This window comes from Neomonachus schauinslandi, chromosome 3, assembly GCF_002201575.2.
Source record: "Neomonachus schauinslandi chromosome 3, ASM220157v2, whole genome shotgun sequence".
Classification (NCBI taxonomy): Eukaryota; Metazoa; Chordata; class Mammalia; order Carnivora; family Phocidae; genus Neomonachus; species Neomonachus schauinslandi.
Window position 1 is genome coordinate 186,161,338 of NC_058405.1, and position 19,281 is coordinate 186,180,618.

At 51.8% G+C, this 19,281-nt stretch overlaps 1 protein-coding gene across 1 annotated transcript in view; it reads left to right on the plus strand.

The window, feature by feature from the left end:
- Positions 1-19,281, plus strand: part of INPP5D (inositol polyphosphate-5-phosphatase D) — a 115,363-nt gene that overhangs the window by 84,397 nt on the left and 11,685 nt on the right. The window contains exons 14-22 of the mRNA XM_044913453.1: positions 1,549-1,645; positions 2,174-2,312; positions 3,554-3,662; positions 3,823-3,911; positions 7,627-7,708; positions 11,396-11,485; positions 13,781-13,894; positions 15,077-15,159; positions 17,767-17,854. Coding sequence (XP_044769388.1) covers positions 1,549-1,645; positions 2,174-2,312; positions 3,554-3,662; positions 3,823-3,911; positions 7,627-7,708; positions 11,396-11,485; positions 13,781-13,894; positions 15,077-15,159; positions 17,767-17,854 — 891 coding nt within the window. The remainder of the gene's footprint in view (positions 1-1,548; positions 1,646-2,173; positions 2,313-3,553; positions 3,663-3,822; positions 3,912-7,626; positions 7,709-11,395; positions 11,486-13,780; positions 13,895-15,076; positions 15,160-17,766; positions 17,855-19,281) is intronic.

Here is a 19,281-nt window from a genome sequence, read left to right on the forward strand (position 1 = left end):
CTAATGCTGGTGGACATTATCCCTAGAAGAACTAAGGCCTTTTTGAGAACATACATGTGCACGGCCGAGAGCTAAATGCTCTAGGAGTATTATCCCATTTACTAGAAACGCCCCGTGGGGGGCAAGGACCGTTGTTGACCCCATTCACAGACAAGATGCTGGAGGTGACAGTGATGTTCCTTAGCCTGTCCCAGGTCCAGTGGCAAGAAAGTGGTGGGCAGGGATTTAAACCAGATCACATTGCAGGATGGGGAGAAAGCTGGAAGGAGAGGCCCCCCCAACCCGCTGGGGCGGGGGAGCAGGGCCACCCATCGTTGATAGGTGGATGATCTTTGAGGTCCTTCCACTTAGGCTCCACCCAGTGCTGTCCAGCTCACACAGAGGGAGAGCCACATAGGTGGCTACGAATTTTCTAGGAGCCACATTCAAGAAAGTTAAAGGAAACAGGTGAAGTCGATTTTCATAACATTTAATCAAACATTCATTCAAAAGATTACCATTTCAGTAGATATGCAATATAAAAATTACTAAATATTTTACATTCTGTTTTTCTTGCTGAGGCTTATAATTCTGGTGCATCTATGTATTTACAGTCCTCCTCAGTTGGGACCAGCCACATTTCAAGGGCCCAATACGTACAGCTCAAGCCGTTGACTAGAGCAGGCTCTCAGACTTCTGCATGCGTCAGAATGCCCTGGAAAAGGGGTTGGCAAGTTTTGTCTCTAAAAGGCCAGCCAGGAAATATTTCAGGCTCTGCAGGTCATGCAGCCTCACTTGCAACTACTCAACTCTGTGGGCGTAGCTGTGTTCCAATAAAATGTTATTTATGGGCTCCTATTTGAATTTCATACCATTTTAATGTGTCACAAAACCTTCTTTTGATTTTTTCCCCCAACTATTTAAAAATGTAAAAATTATCTTCACCTGACCTGACATCGGGCCTGCGTTTTGCCTACCCCTGACCTACAGGGCTTATTTCGCCCACATTCCTGGGCCCCGCCTCCAGAATTTCTGATTTGGCAGGGCCAGGGCGGGGCCTGAGAATTTGCACTTCAGCAGTTCCCAGGTGCTGCTGCTGTTCTTTGGGGAACACACTTTGAGAACCACTAGTCTAGAATAGGTTGAAACTCAGAATAAGAGGTGGCCTCAATGGGGGTTTTGGTCCCACCAGGAGCCTGATTAGCTGGGGGAATGTCAGCCTACCTAGCCCCGGGCTCCTTTGTCTTTAAATCTTCCCCAGGCTTCTGGCTGCTTTCGGTGGTCTTGCCTGCTTGGCCTGTGGGGTAACGATGAGTCCCCGGGAGGGGGATAGCTGGATGACCTAGGCCTGCTGAGGACTCCCAAGGCCATTCACCCTGTTTTCTTCTGGTCCTGGAGGAATGCCCCCCTCCCCGCCGAGTCCCTGCCACTCCTGAGTCTCCCACTCCAGATGAAGCTGTTCTGCTTTTCTCGCTCTCCTCTTGAGGAGTAACATTGCTCCACCTTGATTTCCTGCCACTTGCCAAGGTTGCCTGTTGTGCTGACTTCTTGCTTCTCCCTTCCCTTTAGGGAACAAGGGAGCCGTGGGGGTGTCGTTTATGTTCAACAGAACCTCTTTGGGATTTGTTAACAGCCACTTGACTTCCGGAAGCGAAAAGAAACTCAGGTAATAGAGCTCATTGCCTGAGAGCATGTTATGGGGTTATCTGCCCAGACAGACCTCACATCCCCAAACACCACAACTCCTGTGCAGCCCCCGGCTTTCCCTGTCCCTATGGCACAAGAGCGACCTCTCGTGTGGATGAATCTTGTCGGGAGGACAGGACACACGTTTCCATATGTCATCGATCTCCTAGATGCCTAAATACCACTCCATTTCTAAAGGGAAGGACCTCCTCCGGGCACCCTTACAGATCAAAGCCCGTTGGGCCCAGTCATGAAGACCTCTATCTAGAATAACCATGATTCCAGTCCCTGCTGAACGGAAGCTCTGGGGGCCCCTGCACTGTGCCCCCGTTTCCACCTGAAAGGCCCTTTGCACCCTGTGTCTCACCTGCACACGGAGGGGGTCTGCTGCAGCCGGGGCCCCAGAATTACGTCTCCATCCCCCCAGGCTCCCTCTGCCTTCCCGCCATGGTGGTGAAGTAGGGAACCAGTGACCCCATGCAAGACGGCTACTTTTTCATTTAAATAGGCGAAACCAGAACTACATGAGCATTCTCCGGTTTCTGGCTCTGGGGGACAAGAAGCTAAGCCCTTTCAACATCACTCACCGCTTCACCCACCTCTTCTGGCTCGGGGATCTGAACTACCGCGTGGAGCTGCCCACCTGGGTAAGGGGCTGCCCACCCGGGGCGGGGGCTGCACGGGGCCGCGGAGGAGCTGCTACGCCCCCTTGGGGACTCGATGCCGTTCTGTTGTGGAACCCCTTGCCTTTACAGTCCCTCTGCTCACACTGGGTCCCCACATACCCGAGGAGACCAGCCCAATTTTCTGTCCAGATGGCGGGTCACTGGGCAGCTAAGGAAGACGTTGCTTGCGTCGGATGCCCAGGCTTGGTCCACCAAGGAGCAGTCCGAAGGGCCACTTGGCAGACACAGCCCTGCTCACTGAGGGAGAGCAGAGGGTTCCCAGGAAGGGGGTGGACAGTCCTGGGAGCAGAGCTGTGCGGTCTGCGCAGACACCTTGGTTACAGCTTGTACGTCCCTAACCGGGGTGTGGAACCTTCACTTTGCGTCCCGTGTGGGGGGAAGGGAGGACGGCAGAAACTGAGGGGCGAGAACCCTGGGGCACAATCAGGCTAAGGAATGGCCTGGGCTCGGTTGCAGATCCCGGACAGTCGGGCTGGAACCCAGACCTCCTCTCCTTCCCACCTGTTTTCCCGAGCAGCCCGCCCCTCGCTTTTGCTGCCCCAGCCGCGCTGCGGAGACCGAGGAAGAGCTTAGGGCCCGTTTGTGCCCCTCCCGCCTCCCCACCACTCCCTCCCTCATTAGAGGCTCCCCGCAGCCGATGGGAGAGGGCTGGACACGGACCCCACAAATCCCAACCCTTCACAGTCGGAGGGGCTGTCCCGGCCGTTCCCTCACCAGGAGGTCGGCCAAGGGCGTTTGCCAGAGCAGAGGGAGCAGTCTCGGGGGGGAGGACCGCTGTTTTCCAGGCTGCCGGCGCATGCTGCTGACGCCCACGGATCCACGGGGCTGGGATTTCAGATCCTTCCACGGCCTCACAAGCTGCCTCGGTTCCTACAGAGAACAAGAGAAACATACCTACCTGCTAATGAAGTGTTGATAAAAACAATACTAAAAGTCAGTGAGAAAGTAAAAGGTTCCTCTGCAAATCTGGAACAGCCAAAATTTGTATTATCATAGGTTGATGTTTGACGACCTTTGCAGGGTTTTCCTTGTAAAACAGTTGAGCGCTAAGACACACGAGCTGGGCAGCCCCGGGACCAGGGTCTGGTGCAGCCTCGGGGGCTCCGGGTCCCTGGCGGCGGGCAGGCGGGTGGTGATGGGCCTCCTGATGTTGGCGAAGGCGGGGGGGTCTCACCGGGGGCCTGGCCATGTCCTTGCTCCAGGAGGCAGAAGCCATTGTCCAGAAGATCAAGCAGCAGCAGTATGCAGACCTCCTATCCCACGACCAGCTGCTCATGGAGAGGAAGGAGCAGAAGGTCTTCCTGCATTTTGGTAAGAACTGTGACCCTCTGCTCCTGGGTCCCCTCCAGCCATCGCTGTCTCCTCTTTTCCCTGAATATCCTCGGGGTTGGGGGAAGGGAAGGACTATGGCCGCAGAAGAAGGAAACATGGGGGAATCAGAGCAAAAACCAAGGTTTTGTTTGGTTTTCAGAGGAGGAAGAAATCACGTTTGCACCCACCTACCGTTTTGAAAGACTGACTCGGGACAAGTATGCCTACACTAAGCAGAAAGCCACAGGGGTGAGTTCTCTTCATAGCCATCACCCTGGCCCCCCATCTCCACCCCCCTGCACATCTCACCCCTCTTGTGTCCAATCTCAGAAAGGCAAATGGGGAGTGAAGAGCATCTTCATCCACTAGGCAACGGAAGAAAAAGAAGGAAAATTAGAGATCACGTGTTGATTTGCACCATTGAGCAAAAAAACCTCTTCTAAGGAGAGGCTGGGCAGCCATGCTTGCCCACGACAATTAACTAGACTCTGACACAGGATTTACCTTCTGTCCAGAGAGTCTAAGAGTGGTTCTGAAGCTTTTTTTTTTTTTTTTAAGTCCTGTGATGAAATCTATTTGCTAATCTACCAAATGAATCATCATTAAGCAAGCTTCCTTACTGCAGGACTTATCAGAGCCTTTAGAGGTTTATGAGCATTATGGTTCTCCACAAGGAAATTTCTGGCCAAACTCAGTTACTCATGGAATACCAGTGATTACCTTATGAGGTCCCTTGGGTTCCAAGGAACAGTGTTTGGGGGAAGCTGCAATAAAGCTTACATTCATTCTTATTCAGCAGATATTTACTGATGACCTGTGATGGGCTAGATATTCTCCTAGGCAGTAGGAAATCAAAGATGAGCCCAGTGTTTGCCCCCAAGGAGTTTATAGAAGGAGAGATGAGGCAAACACACAGCTAACTAACCAGAGATGGAATAGGAGGTTGCCAAATACACTGAGGAGCCATCAGAGAGGGACATGACCATTACGGGAAGGAAAGATCAGGAGAGGGTTGTCAAAGAGGTCCCACTCGTGGTGCTGTGAGGAACAGCTTGGCTATCAACAAGAGGACAGGACAAGGGCTGAGGGGGGCTGATCCATTTCCAGTTGGAAGAATTGCTAGAATAGATATGGAGGTAGGAAATTCTGGCCTCTGTCACCTTCTGGGGCTCAACCCAGGAAAGCCAGGCCCCGAGGCTTAGAGGTGTGGAATGGCGAGCTTCTGGGGCTGCTGGAGGCCTAAGGAAATGGAGAACGGTTCAGAACATTGCCTGAGGGCTCAGGGCAAGCGGAGAAGTGCAGGAGGGATGGTAAGGCCAAGCATGGGGGTGATCCCAGAACAAGGCAGGAGCTAATAGAGAAAACCAGACAGAGGAGGAGAGAAGATCCAGGTCTGCTGTGGAGGAAAGAGGCTGAGACACCCCCCTTCCCCAGGACAAGACACCTGCCGGGGAGGCGTCCACGGGCTGCTGTTAGCTGCGGTCCTCTGGGCAGGTCCACGGGGCCATGTGGGGACAGTGAGGGCATGTCCAGGTTGACTCGAGTATCAGGAGAAATAGGGGCTGAGCTGAGGGGAGGGAGGTCCTAGATGCCAGGGTAAGGTTTTAACTTGTCGGTGGGCAATAGGAAGCCACTGAAAGTTCTGCTGGGGGTTGACAGCACAGCAGTGATGCACAGAGAAGGCCGGTCTGCATCTGTGCAGAGGATGGGGAGGGTGTAGGGGATCCCTGAAGAGGCTGTGTGCTGTGTCCCACTGAGAAACTGCGGCCTGAGTCAGAACTGGGAACAAACAACGAAGGCAGAAGCAAAGGAGAGCAGGACGTGCTGGTAGATATGATTGCCATGGATAAAAATGCTAATCGGAAGGCAGAGCTGGCTTGGAGGGGAGTCTAGAGCTTGTCTTCAGACTTACTGTATAATACTGGCGGAAGACCTCAGAGGAAACATCCAGAAGGCAATTGAAAATATTAGGTGACACCAGGGCTGGGTCATAGATTTATGAGTTGTGCGTGCCAAGAACATGGACACCCCCACGGGGTAGGTGACATTGGCAGGGAGTGAGTGGAAGAGGCGAAGAAAAGGGCTGTGGGCAGATTTGGGGGCATCCACGTTCAGAGGCGAGAGGAAGAAGCAGACACAACAAAGGAGACGGGCCGCGAGTGCTCGTGTAGGTGGTGAGGGGACCAACCAGGCATTTCGGCATCACAGAAGCTGGGGGTGAGAGACCCGTCAGGATTAGCAGTGGCCAGCGTGGAATGTGAGTCTAGGAAAACATGTTCCCTGCGTGTGAACCCTGCACGAGAAGCTGGATTTGTGGTCCAAAGTCAGTGGACTTTGAAAGAGCAGGTCACAGAGTCCTGGGGGTGAAATCCAGCCTGGGGGAGTGGCTCTTTACCAGGTGTGTGCAAATGAGTCAGGTAAAGCTTTCTAGAAATACAGATGTCCGGGCCTCATCCCCAGAGGCTCTAACGCAAGAGACCTGGGGCCGTGCCTTCTGTATCTTTGTAAAGCTCACTGGTAATTCTTGGGGCAGCCAGTGCTGAGAACTGCAGCATTACAAGTAACAGGTTGGCAGCATTGTGCACCTACCCTGTGACCCAGGAATTCCACTTTGGGACAGCCCCAGAGACATTAGTACATGTGTTCACCAAAAGGGAGAGACGAGAATTTTTACTGCAGCTTTGTGCACAATGTCCAAAAACGGGGAGGAGCCCTGCTTCCGTCAACAGTAGGCTAGATAAATGAGGTCATGTGTGTACAATGGACTACAACCACAGTCAGACAGTGAATGAACTTCTACAGGGAACGACATGAAAGAAGCCAGACCTCAAACTATATATACTGAGCGAGTCCATTTATAAGTTCAAGGTTAGGCGAAATGCATACGTAGAGGCATTAGGCAGGATCATGTTCACCTCTACAAGTTGGAGGTATGGACACAGAGGAACATAAGGGAGCCTTTTGAGATGAAGGAGATTTTCTCTATCTCCGTCTGGGTTAAATGAGTATGTACAAATATAATAACTCCTCAAGCTGTCTGCTTAAGATGAGTACACTTTACTATACGTAAGTTGCACCTCAAGTTTAAAAAACGAAATGGGTGGTCCAAAAGTAGAGGCAATGAAAATAGAACATTCTGGAAAGAAAATTGGTAAAAAGAGAAAAGTAACTGCAGGAGATGGCAGGGGTAGGCTCTTTTAGGGTGAGTACCTTTACATTTATAGGCAGAAAAGATAGAACTAGAACTTAAAGGGATAAAGGATATTGCCAGTTTGCCTTGTCTATCACCCCCAGTGGGCATCTTGCTCACCAGTGTAGCCTGGAGAGGGCTTGTCTTAATACATATTGTTTGAGTGGTTGGATGGGTAGATGGATATGCAGATGGGTGGGTGAATGGATGGATGAATGGATGGATGGATGGATGGGCGGGCAGGTGGGTGGGTAGGTGGATGGATGGATGGATGGATGCATGGATGGATGCATGGATGGATGGATGGATGTGCAGGTAGGTGAGTGAATAAATAGATGGTTGGTTGGCTGGATCAGTAGATAGGTGGGTGGCTGTGTGAATGGGAGTGGCTGGGTGGAGTGTTGTTACTAAAGTAAGTAGCTGGAGAGGATAAGCAAAGATTGGGTTGAAAGTACAAGTTGTGGGGTTCACCTGAGTCAGAAAAAAAGTAAGAGGATGGAAGAACAAGAATTCAGAAATAGTGAGGATGATAGGTACAGTCCCATAGCTAGGTGAGTCAATCTTCCAAAGCAGGAATGCAAGGTATGCACTCAGCAGTGGACTCAGGGCTTAAGGCAAATGAAAAGGGTTGAAGGCCACCTATGGGGCAAATCTATAAAGACCCAACAGCACATGAATTCAAGGATTACAGGGTTCACAAGTCAACCTCTTATACTGATTTCTATATATAAAAAATTAGCATGCATTTACAAAGCTCGTGACTTTGATTTACAGATGAAGTACAACCTGCCTTCCTGGTGTGACCGAGTCCTCTGGAAGTCTTACCCGCTGGTGCATGTGGTGTGTCAGTCATATGGTGAGTAGCAGTCTGGGGGATTCGGGTGCCCGGAACTAACGGGCTCCAGTCTGTCTATCTGTAAAATGGGAAAAGTCCCAGCAACCCCGGTCAGGTGACCTGGAGGCGTTGATGCATCATCCTCTCCTGTCTTGAGGCTGCAGCCTGAGAAGTGTCTTCTGGATGGGGAAACATTGGAATTATGGGGCCCTTTTAAAAAGAAATCCAGACTTATTTCTTTTGAAAAGAGCATATTAGGTTTGAACCACATGAAAGTGGTGTTTTCATATTAGGTTTGAACCACATGAAAGTGGTGTTTTCATAGGTCAAATACAGTCAAATATGCATATGCATATGGGTAAACCTAATATATACCGTGAATATATGCACATATATTTATGGAGATTTAAAGATAAATTGAGGGGGCACCTGGGTGGCTCAGTTGGTTAAGCATCCGACTCTTGATTTCGGCTCGGGTTGTGAACTTGGGGTTGTGAGATTGAGCCCTGTGTTGGGCTTTGCGCTCAGCACAGAGTCTCCTTACCCCTCTACCTCTGCTCCTCTCTCTCTCAAATAAATAAATAAAAATCTTTTTTTAAATAAAAAAATAAAGATAAATTGAGTTAAATTGAAGAAAAAGCCATAATACGCAATATTAAAATAAATAATTATGGAAAAGTTGTCAGAAGGAATTCTTAATTGCCCAAGTGCTTATGCTTAAAAGCTACTTCTTAAATCCCATTATTTGGAATTTTCTGCACTGTGTACTTAAAAATTCAGAGCAGAATTACCTTGAACATTCCTGACCGAGAATCGTGGTATTATTTTTAAAACATTGCAATTCCCAGACAATGACATCCGAAGGAGAGCCACCCACATTCCCATCATGTCCCTCATGTGACCAAGTCACAGGCCCGGGACCTCAGCCCTCCCCCACCCACTCCAAGAGGGGCCTTGTTGCTGCCCAGTGGCCACCTTTGGGGCTCCTGTCCTCTCTCTGGGGCCTGGCAAATCCCCACATTAAACTCAGGTCCCATCAAGTTGAACTGCTGTCCATTCCTTTTTCTTGTGCGTACCTCCTGCTGCTTAGAAGGATCCAGAGCAAGTGCCCTGGGAAGGCACACACCTGCACTCCCCTAGCACCGGAGCTCTGTCTCCCAGAAGTGACTTCCCAAGACAAACGTCACACCTTTAGATGTGCAGAAAGGCATCCCACCCCCCTAGCCACAGCCTTCAAGACCTACGAAGGCCCATATCCCACCCACCATTAACCACCATTTCTCAGTGATGCCTTTCTTTCCCACATCCTGCAACTCCATGAGTCCTGCCAAGTCTCGTCTCTAGGAAGATGCCACCGTCTGCCTTCTGCAGCAGGCCTCTGCAGAGATTCAGGAGCAAGTGCTGGCTTGTTCCATTACTGCCTTTTGAACCTAAACTTGGCATTCACAACAGCTCTCTAGTGAAGGTTTTTAGGAAAACAGAGGGAGATTGCTCTGGAAGTGGCATTGAGGAGCAGGGAGGACACACCTTCCCACTCTGGACCCACCTAGGAGGGAGGGAGCAGAAAATCAGCCCTCCCTCGAGAGGCTGCAGTATCTTCCAGGAAAGACCAGGTATAGAACGTGAAGGGAAAGTTAAAAATATAGGGAATTTTGCTAATGATATTTCACTGAATGCTGGGGGTGCAGTGGAAGGGTTTAATGAGTTGGCGGTGAGCAAGAAATTGGGAAAGAAATGGGAATGAATGTCCAGAGCTCAGGAAATAGGGTAAACTAAGAGCTTGAGTCTTATAGTGATTGGCCTAAATAGGATGTATCAGTTACCTATTGCTGCATAACAAATAACCCTGAAACTCGACATCTTACAATTCTCTGGGCCAAACTTGGGATCTGTTCATCTGTGTTCTGCTTGGTGTTGGCTGGGCACACTCAGACCAGGAGCCCCCCCAGATGGGGGGTTGGCCGGCTGTCAGCAGGGGCGATGGTGGTAACTTGACTGTGTAATTCATCACCCAGCAGACTAGTCCAGGATTCTTGCGGGTTCCAGGGATCCCACATCTGCAAGTCCCAGATGTGGAAAAGCTTTTTGAGTCTCTGCTTGCTTCACATTTGCAAATGTCCTACTGGTCAAAGAAAGTCACATAGCTAAGCCCAGACTCAACTGTGGGAGGGCGACGTACAGGGTGTGCTTACAGAGGGACCATCCAGGTCCCTGTCACCTTCCTTGTGTTTAGGGCACAGATACCGTAGTGCTAGTGCTGTATGTTTGATACATATATAAAATATCGCTAAGAACATTTTTAAAACCCTGGTTGTCCACCTGTTAACTTCTCGCTGGAACACCCCCTCTTCCATTGCCCCCCCCACACTCAGCCTGACTCCCTCCACCCCAGTCCTCTCCTGTTTCACACAGCACTGGACCCTCCCTGACTTCTTCCTGCCCACATCCCGACATGACTTAGGCTGGTGCCCCGCCTACCTTTTGCCCTCCTGTCTCAGAGAAGGGGTGTCCTCCTCCTCCTCTCCCGGCTAACCTTTTCACCTGGGCCCTCTACTCTAGCCCCTCCTCCTCCCCCAGGCCCCCCGCTTTGCCCCTTCTTCTTGTTCTCCTTCATTCTGTCTCCATGTTTCAATTGTCTCTCTGATGGTTGTTTTTTTTTTTTTTCCCATGTTTCTTAGCCATCTGTATTTCTTTTGGAATTTTCTACCTATATCCTTTGGTTGGTTGAAGCTGGATGTTTACCTTTCTCTTGCTGATCTGTAAAAGCTTTATAGAAAATTATGTCAGGGCGCCTGGGTGGCTCAGTCGTTAAGCGTCTGCCTTCGACTCAGGTCATGATCCCAGGGTCCTGGGATCGAGCCCCACATCGGGCTCCCTACGCTGCGGGAAGCCTGCTTCTCCCTCTCCCACTCTCCCTGCTTGTGTTCCTTCTCTCGCTCTCTCTCTCTGTCAAATAAATAAATTAAAAAAAAAAAAAAGAAAAGAAAATTATGTCAATTGTCTTACTGCCTTCTTGGTCTCCTCTGCTGTTTCTCTTTGCCCCGTATTGGCCAGTGTGGCCTGGATTTGCATCCCGTGTGCCTCCCCTGGGGAGCCCAGACATCCTATGGCTTCTGCTTCCACCTAACATCGTGACTCCAAACCTCAAGAGAAATCTCCAGCCCTGAGTACCCAGCCAGACACTTAGAACTCAGTATCTCTAGAACTCTGTGCTTTCCCTTCCACCCTCCATACATGCCCTGCCACCTTCCCTCTAAGCCCCATGTTCCTTAAAAGAGGTGTCTACACTCAGTGTCTACACTTCATCACCTTCTACTGTCTCCCAATCCTGAGGCATGTGGGAGGGGGGAGGTGCCATCTCTGTCACTGAGGAGCTCAGTGACCTAAGTCCCCACCCCACTTTGGGCCATGAGCTCATCAGTGCAACCAAGTGCTGAGACCAGAAAAGTGTCCACAGTTCACACCCCATGATCTTTTTAAAACCTCGTGTGTCTCTAAGAAAACCTAGCACAGGCATATTTTCACTGTGGAGGAGAGGGTGGTCACACACTTCCACTGAGTCTTTCAAGCGTGGTTGTGGAAGGTCAGCGGAACGGCAGGTGCAAAACTGTGAAACTTCTGGAGGCTTCCATCAATAGAGGTTGATTTCTGCCATGGGTTTGCCATCCTTGGCTTGACCAGAAGGGTTTCTCCTTCCCTCCCCCGCAGGGAGCACCAGTGACATCATGACCAGTGACCACAGCCCGGTTTTTGCCACATTTGAGGCAGGAGTCACCTCCCAGTTCGTCTCCAAGAACGGTAAGTGGTGGGCGGCGTCTGTCCTCTGTCCTCCATGAAGACAGGAGGCCTTGGGCGCTCGCCTTCTGGTTGCAGCAATCCGTTGTCTGCGGTACATGGAGGCTCACCTTCCAGGCTCGTCCACACTCCGTCCAGGGGGCCTCCTCGCCTCTAAACCACATCACGGTTTCCGCGCAGAGTGCGTTCTTGCTCTCTTTGGCAAATATGTCAGCTTTTTAAGCCTCGGTTTTAATTCGGTCTTTAAAGTCGAGTAAATGAGTGTTTGTCCAAGGTGTGGTTTGTATGTGCCACAGTTCTGGGGGGCACGTGGGTGAACCTTGATCAGTAATGCATTTACTTTTAATATGTTTCACATTTGTCTCTTCTGTGTAAGGCAAGCAATGCTGGTTTTCCACTTAGTCTTGTGATGTGCTTTCTTATTTAAATACGTTTAGTTAAGTTTAGAAAGTGAATCTATTTAACAAAAATATTAAGTGAGTATTAGGGCGGGTGCGTGGTAGGTGGAGATGGTAAACATTGTAAGGATGGGACGGCTGACTAAGTTGGGGAAATGCTGATGTAAATACTACTTAGATTTGCAGGTATATTTTCAAATAATCTAGCTCAGCCCTGCTCACCAGGCCATCCTCGTCCCAGCAAGGGCCTGGTGTTCTCTGTGGCGTGCCCAGCCTGGGTCTGGGTGACTGGGGAGCCATATTGTCACCTCCTCTGTTCACCCCCCACTTCTGTGCTCAGCAGACAGTTCAGGCTACTTTAGGAAGGTTGAGCGGGGGGCCCAACTGAGGCAGGAAAAGCCCATATTGCTGTATCCTTCGTGCCCTGAGGTTTGCAGGGGAGGCTGGAATACTGTCTTCTGGGACATTCTTCTCCACACTGTTGGGTCTATCGTCTGCTCTAGTAATGTGACCTCCCCTCTCCACATAACCCTCAATCCAGCACCCTCTCTCTATCCTAGCTCTGGGCACTGTCTTTCTAGAACCTTCCATCTCTCCCTGGGCTCCCACCAGTCTCCCCTTTCTCAGAGTTCCTGCAGCATCGATGGGATGACTCATGCCATCACACCCTCCGTGAGGACCCTCAGCACATCCTCAGTGTCAGGCTTGCCTTCCCTCCACTGGGACTCTGCCCAGACGATGCTCATAAATACCAATTACCTGGATTGAGTGTTGGTTGAATGTCGTCCTAAGGGGAACCTGGCCCATGTGCTGTGGGGTTTAAGGAAATGAAGGAAAGCTGAGTGAAATAAGCCAGACAGAAAAAATATCATAGGTATATGGTATCACCTATATGTGGGATCTTGGAAAAAACTGCCAATTTCATAGAAACAGAAGAGAATGGCGGCTGCCAGGGGCTGAGGGGAGCCAGAAATGGGGAGATGGAGGTCAAAGGGTATAAACTTTCAGTTATAAGATGAATCAGTTCTGGGGATCTAACCGTCTGCTTGATGACCATGGGTAATAATACAGTATTTGCTGGGAGCAGATCTTAAGTGTTGTCGCCACACCAAAAAAACCAAACCAAACCAAACCAAAAAAACCAAACCAGTTAATTATGTGGGTGACGGATGTGTTAATTATCTTGATCTTGGTAAGCATTTCACGGTGTACATGTGTATCAAATCATCACGTTGTAAACTTTAAATATGTACGATTACATTTGCCAGTTATTTCTCAGTAAAGCCGGAGAAAAGGAGAAGGGAAAGAAGGAAAGGCAGGGTGGGAGGGAGGCCGGGAATGTCTGTCCTTGCTCTCGCGTGGCTCAGAATTCACATGGAAGGCCGGAACTTGCTCATGGCGAGCCTGAGGATGCTTGCAAACTTGTCATGCCGGTGAATACCACGACGGGCCAGCCACCAGGGTGGGAACGAGGGTGAATAAGGAGCGGAGGGAAGTCAGCCTAAGGAAGGAAGAGCCAGTCTCCCTTGCTACTTGAACTTAGAAACGAGGCAGATTTGGGTATTGAGCCACTGAGCCTTTATACAAGCTCTCTTGGCCAGAACAAATGGGGACACTGAGGCACAGAGGTTAAAGACGTTGCCAGGGCTGTGCTTATTCAATGGCAAAGCTGAGATTCGGGCTCTTGGCTCCCTGAACTCTTCGCTCTTCCCACCCTGCTCTCCGTGGCCTGTGAGGACGTTCCCATCGTCGGGGATGCTTAGTGCAGGTGGCAGGATTCAGGGAAAACCTCTTCTTCTCCCGGACCTCACCTTCCCCGGAGTCTGGTGTTGGGGGCTGATTCAAAATGCTCCATGTCTGGGCACATCGTGGAGTCAAGTCTCTTTCTCACCTGCTCCAGGCCCCGGGACTGTCGACAGCCAAGGGCAGATTGAGTTTCTCCGGTGCTTCGCCACGCTGAAGACCAAGTCCCAGACCAAATTCTACCTGGAGTTCCACTCGAGCTGCTTAGAGAGTAAGTGGGCCTTGGGCTACCTTTGGCCAGGCAGCCTTTTCATCAACAGTGCTTTGCCCCACCTCTCTCTCTCTCTGGGAAGGATTCATGGATGGGCCTCAAGGGCGCCTGTGAGGTGGGGAGCCCTCAGGGGTTCAGTTACCCCTGAGTCTAGGTGACTGGATCCTGGGCTACTGGACCCTCTCCTTGCCCCTCAGGGCAGAGTGTAATCCACTCAGGGGTCCCCTCCCGCCACAAGCTGGGGCTCTGACTCAACCAGAGGGTCCTGGTCAAAGGTCCAGAGCCCGAGGAGGCCAGTGGGGGCCCTGTTCTTCCCCAGGGTCCTCTGCTCTTTCCTATGGGACGGGGCATCTTTCTCAGGTGGTCTGGGGCATCCCCAAACGAGCTCAGGATGGACAACCTCCTCCTAGCCAGCAGCAGTTAGCACGAACTGTTTAGCAAACACCCTTTCTGGGTGACATTTCTAGGCATATTGTCTAAAGCTGTTCCATGGCGAGATCTGTGTGGTTTCCAGCTCCCTTCACTGAGATGGTCTGGAGGTGGGGGTGCAGGGCAGAATCAACTCCACCCAAGGAGGCATTTTGTGATGGGATGACGGCTGCTTCCAGAAATCCAGAAGATGTATTGCCCTCCCCCCTCATTTTCCCACGCAGCCTGGGCTCAGTCTTGGTGACAGACCCACCTTGTCCTTAAAGTTTCTAGGGCCCGGGTCACCGAGCAGGGGCAAGGCACTTCCAAAAATGAGGAGGATCTTCATGCGGGTGTTTTTAATAAACTATCGAGACATTTGCATACATTTCTATGGAAACAGCATATTAGGAAGCTCAAATTAGCATTTCAAAAGGCTGCTATCTTGAGTGGCGTGGGATGAGCTGTCATGTTTCCTAATCTCCTTGCCTGTGATGTGATGATTTCTTTGTTGCCTGGTCTGTTGCAAAAAAAAGAGCTGAAAAGGAGGGGAATCTCTTTGATTTTCCTAAAAATAATTCAACCATATTGGCAAATGACCATCCCCTGCACCAAAACAGAATCCCCCACAAGCCTGACTCCTGAACGCGGCTGTGGCCCCACAGATAGAAGAGGGAAAATATCTTCGTTGGTCCAGGTGGGGTGACCCTAGGAGGCTTTTCTGTCCGGCTCTCGTTCTGTTTTCTGAAAACCGGCCTTCTTGTCCTATGACAGGTTTTGTCAAGAGTCAGGAAGGAGAAAATGAAGAAGGAAGTGAAGGGGAGTTGGTGGTGAAGTTTGGCGAGACCCTTCCAAAGGTAAATCAAGAACAGGACGTAGCCAGGGAGAACTTGGCCCCAGGGGCCTCAGGATTCCTCCATGGATTTCAGTTCCCGTCATGGATCACGGAGGAGATCTAGAGATAGGCTTGTTGACCACTTGACTTTGCAAAGAGGGAAACTGAGGCAGATCCCAGCGAGGTTGGTTCACCATCACACGGCTGCAGTGACAGACACAGGCTAGAGGCCCTGGGCCCTGATGCCCCCCGCAGTGCCCTGTCACCTGCTCAGCCCCAGCTTGGAGGAGCAGGTGAAGGGGCAGAGGGGGGAGTCCATTGGCTCCTACCCAGACACTGGACTCAGAAAGAACTTGATGTGTCCATGACCCCATGAGAGCAGAGGGGGGAATTGAAAACACATAGGCAGACCTTAGTGGGAACACATTCGTCCTTCTTGCAGAAAAGAAAATGGCTTTCCCCCAGGACCCAGAACAGCTTTTACGATGTTGAATTGATGGTGGGCCTCCCCGAGTGCTCATGCTGGGTGCGCAGTGGGGTAGGGCTTTGTTTCTTTATCACATAATGAGGGAATGGTACACAGACGAGAGTCCAGGGCCAGGCAGATCTGTCACACATGCAGGAGTCCCAGGGGCTCTCCTGGAAGGTTCCCTCGGAGGGGGCCCCCAAGCGGAGCTTTAAAAATGTCCTTAAACAGGTAGAAGGACCCATCCTCTGCTAAGGCTGGGGTGGTACATGGGCAGTTTTGGGGGGCTGGGCTACCCACACTGGCACTGTTGATTGGAACCCATGCTTGGGCCACACACGAGAAGGCAGATGCCCACATCACACATCACAGAGTCTCCTAATGTGGGAACACTTCTGACTGGGGTCCTCCACAAGGCCAGGGCGTAGGTCAGAAGTCCCCGTCCTGGGGCTCTTTTCAGGTACCTGCATCCTGGTGGCTTTGGGCTCCAGTGTGACATCCCGCCTCACCCACCCACCCACCCTACCCTTCGGTTCCTCCCCTCCCGGTGGCCCCACACAGCAACCAAACGGCTTGTTTCCTCCTTGGGTCAACTTGGGAAAGATGTCAGCCTCCCAGTCCACATCGTGCATGTACCCCAGGCTGGTTCAGGAGACTCTAGGGTACCCCCGACCCACAGCCTCACCGCTGCCTACACCTGCTTCTCCTCCTGCCTCTGTCCCTCCTCTTCACCCCACTGCTACCTCCCAGGGGTCTCCATCCCGCCTGCCTTCTTGCTGAGGCATCCTGAAGCCTGACGGATCTTTCTAGAATGCCTGTTTGATCCTGGCATCCCCCTCTTTATCTGGTCGACTCCCTGCTGTTAACATGAAATAAGCCCAAGCTCCTCAGCTCCCAGGCGCCCCCTCACTCCTGCTTCACGTGCTGCCCCCACAGCACCTGAGAGGTCTTTACGCCCTCCTGCTCCCTGATCCTCCACGCACCTCTGTCACCTGACAGCACCCTCTCTGTACCCTCTTTAATCCCCGCAAAGCACCCTGACAGAGGCTCCCTTCCCTCTACCCTCAGCGCCCCCATGGTGATTGTGTCCCTCACAGACATTGTCTGGTCAGATATCCACCACCCCGCTCTCGCTGCTGCCCGAGAGGGTGGGGTCTTCCTGCATCTGCGGCACCCAGCCCTGGTCTAACTTTGAGTCCATCATCACTACAAGTCTGAACTGAGCATTTGCTGTGGCTCTGGAACCCGAGAGTGCCCTTGAGCACCTGCTGTGATTTCCGGTCATTTGTTCTGGAACTTTCTGAATGGAGATAGAGTCCATCCTGTTGGGCAACATGGCGCCCAGAGGCTTGCACAAGGGGTCTCTTGGCATTGGATGGGAAGGAGGGGGGCAGCCTGGAGTGGTGTATGGCCTCTTTATCAGGCCCCTCCGTGTTGGTGTCAGCGTGAGAAAGAGCCTTAGGTAGTGCACACAGAAAGCTCCTCCCTGTGCTTGCACGGATGCGGCCTACACTGCTGAGGTTCGGGTTCTCCCCGCGTGCAGAGCCTGACACAGACGTGCCCTGAGCCGGACCAGCAGGGCAGCTGGGAGCCAGCAATCCCTCGCTGCAGCAGGAAGAGGGGGACAGGGCTGGAACTCAGGATCTGTGCCTGTCATTTGCTGAGCTATCCTCCGACAACCCGCAGGACACTCCAGGGGGCTCCCCTGCTGGGAGACCCTGTCCAGATGGAGGGCAGGCCTTGTGTGCCACCTACTGGGGGGAAGCCTGCGGTGGGGAGTGGGGTGCATTTGGACCCGGTTCCTGGTCCCATCACCACTTTTGTGTCAGCCTGGCCCACCCCCCCCGCATGATGCTGGGGTATGCAAGGGAGGGGAAAGAAGGGAAGGGAAGCAGGGGGTGTGGGGCACACTTGGGGTCCAGCTCTCTCCTGGGGTGCGGTATGATTGCGGGGAGACAGGGACAGAAGTGAACCCCGCATGCTGGAGAGGGTGGACGTGTGGTTCCTTCCTACTATCTTGAACATGAAAAGCAGAAATTCAAATGTGACTAATAAGAACACCTGTAGTCCTGTTTGCTCAGGCACGCCCCTCATCTGGGCTGGCAGCCTCCCCCCAGCTGTCCCCCGGTGGGCAGCTCTAACCCTGTGCCCTTCTCTGTGCAGCTGAAGCCCATCATCTCTGACCCCGAGTACCTGCTAGACCAGCACATCCTGATTAGCATTAAATCCTCCGACAGCGACGAATCCTATGGTAAGCGTCCCAGGACACGTGCTGCCGGCACCTCACCTGCTCTTAGCTGGTGGCCTATGATGTAAGGGAGGCGGCAGCATCTGCATCGAGGGAAGCCCACCATCCTGCTCTCGTGCCACTCCTCTCCCGCTCCCAGGGCTGCCAGAGGGACAAATAACTGGTAAACCATCCTTCCTGCCCCGTCGGGCTTCTGGGAGGAAGAGCCAGCAGCCACAACCCCTCTCGTTTATTGGGTCTTTCCTCTGTCAGATTCTGTGCCAGGTGCTTTGCAGGAATTATTTAATCCTAACAAGATCTTATAAAGCAGATACTATTCTCCCAATCAGTAGGTGAGTAAACTGAGGCTCAGAGAGGTTAAGGGACTGTGCCCAAGCCACAGGGAGTAACTGACTGAGCCCTAATTTGAACCCAGGTCTGTCTGGCATTGCTCAGGGCCCCTACTGGGCAGACACCAGCCATCCTACTAGGGAGACATCATCTTCTGTGACATTGTCTTCAGCCAGTCCGTGGCTCCAGCCCAATGTCAGGTTCACCCTGGACCGTGATACATTCAGTGTGGCTAGAACGCAAGGGAGAGGGGCAGGTGGCCAGAGAGAGTTGGAGGCAGGAGCCAGATCAAGCAGCTCCTTTTCATGAGACAGGCAAGAATGTGATCTGGGTCCGGGGAGGGTGTTTGTTTTCAGTGGAAGGAATCTGAAGGTGCTTAATGCTGATCCAGGGAAGCCAGGACAGGCTGTAGACACAAAAAGTGTCTGTGTGTGTCGACTGCCCACTGTTCAGGCTCTGCCAAAAGCCCTGGGATACACGTATAATTGCTACACTCATTGCACAGGCGAGGAAATGAAGTGACTTGTCCGAGGTCACATGGCCACTGAGGTGGCCTTGGACTGGAACCCAGGCAACCCAGCTCCAGAATCCTGCCCTCCACCCTCTCCTAGTCAGCACCAGAAAGAGGGTCTCTGAGCCCGGGCAGGGGTGGCCAGAGCCTAAGGATGGCGCTGACCTTGGATGGGGAGGTCCTGTCCGTTGTGCTGGGCAAAACAGAGGGATCCGTGTGGAGTCACAGTGTTTGGAGCTTCGGTGGTAGGCCACAGACACACAGGAAGGACGGTTCTGTGTTCTTGTTCAAATACTGCCTTCTTCCTCTGTTTCTTCGTCCTGGTATTCATACAAACAGCATTTCACAATAATAACAGGAAAAAAAGTCAACCCACAGTCTCATCCCCTACTTACAGCCACCATTTTTATTTCGGTCTCATACTTCCTCATACAAGGCATACATAGATTTCTGTATTTATAACCATCTTAGGGATACCATTTTCTATGCTGCTTCCTTCACCCAGTGAGAGACAGGTTAGGTGAGACACATTTTCCAGGATCTTCCTCCCACACAGCCTCCATGATTACTGCATTTAATGGCTCCCTAA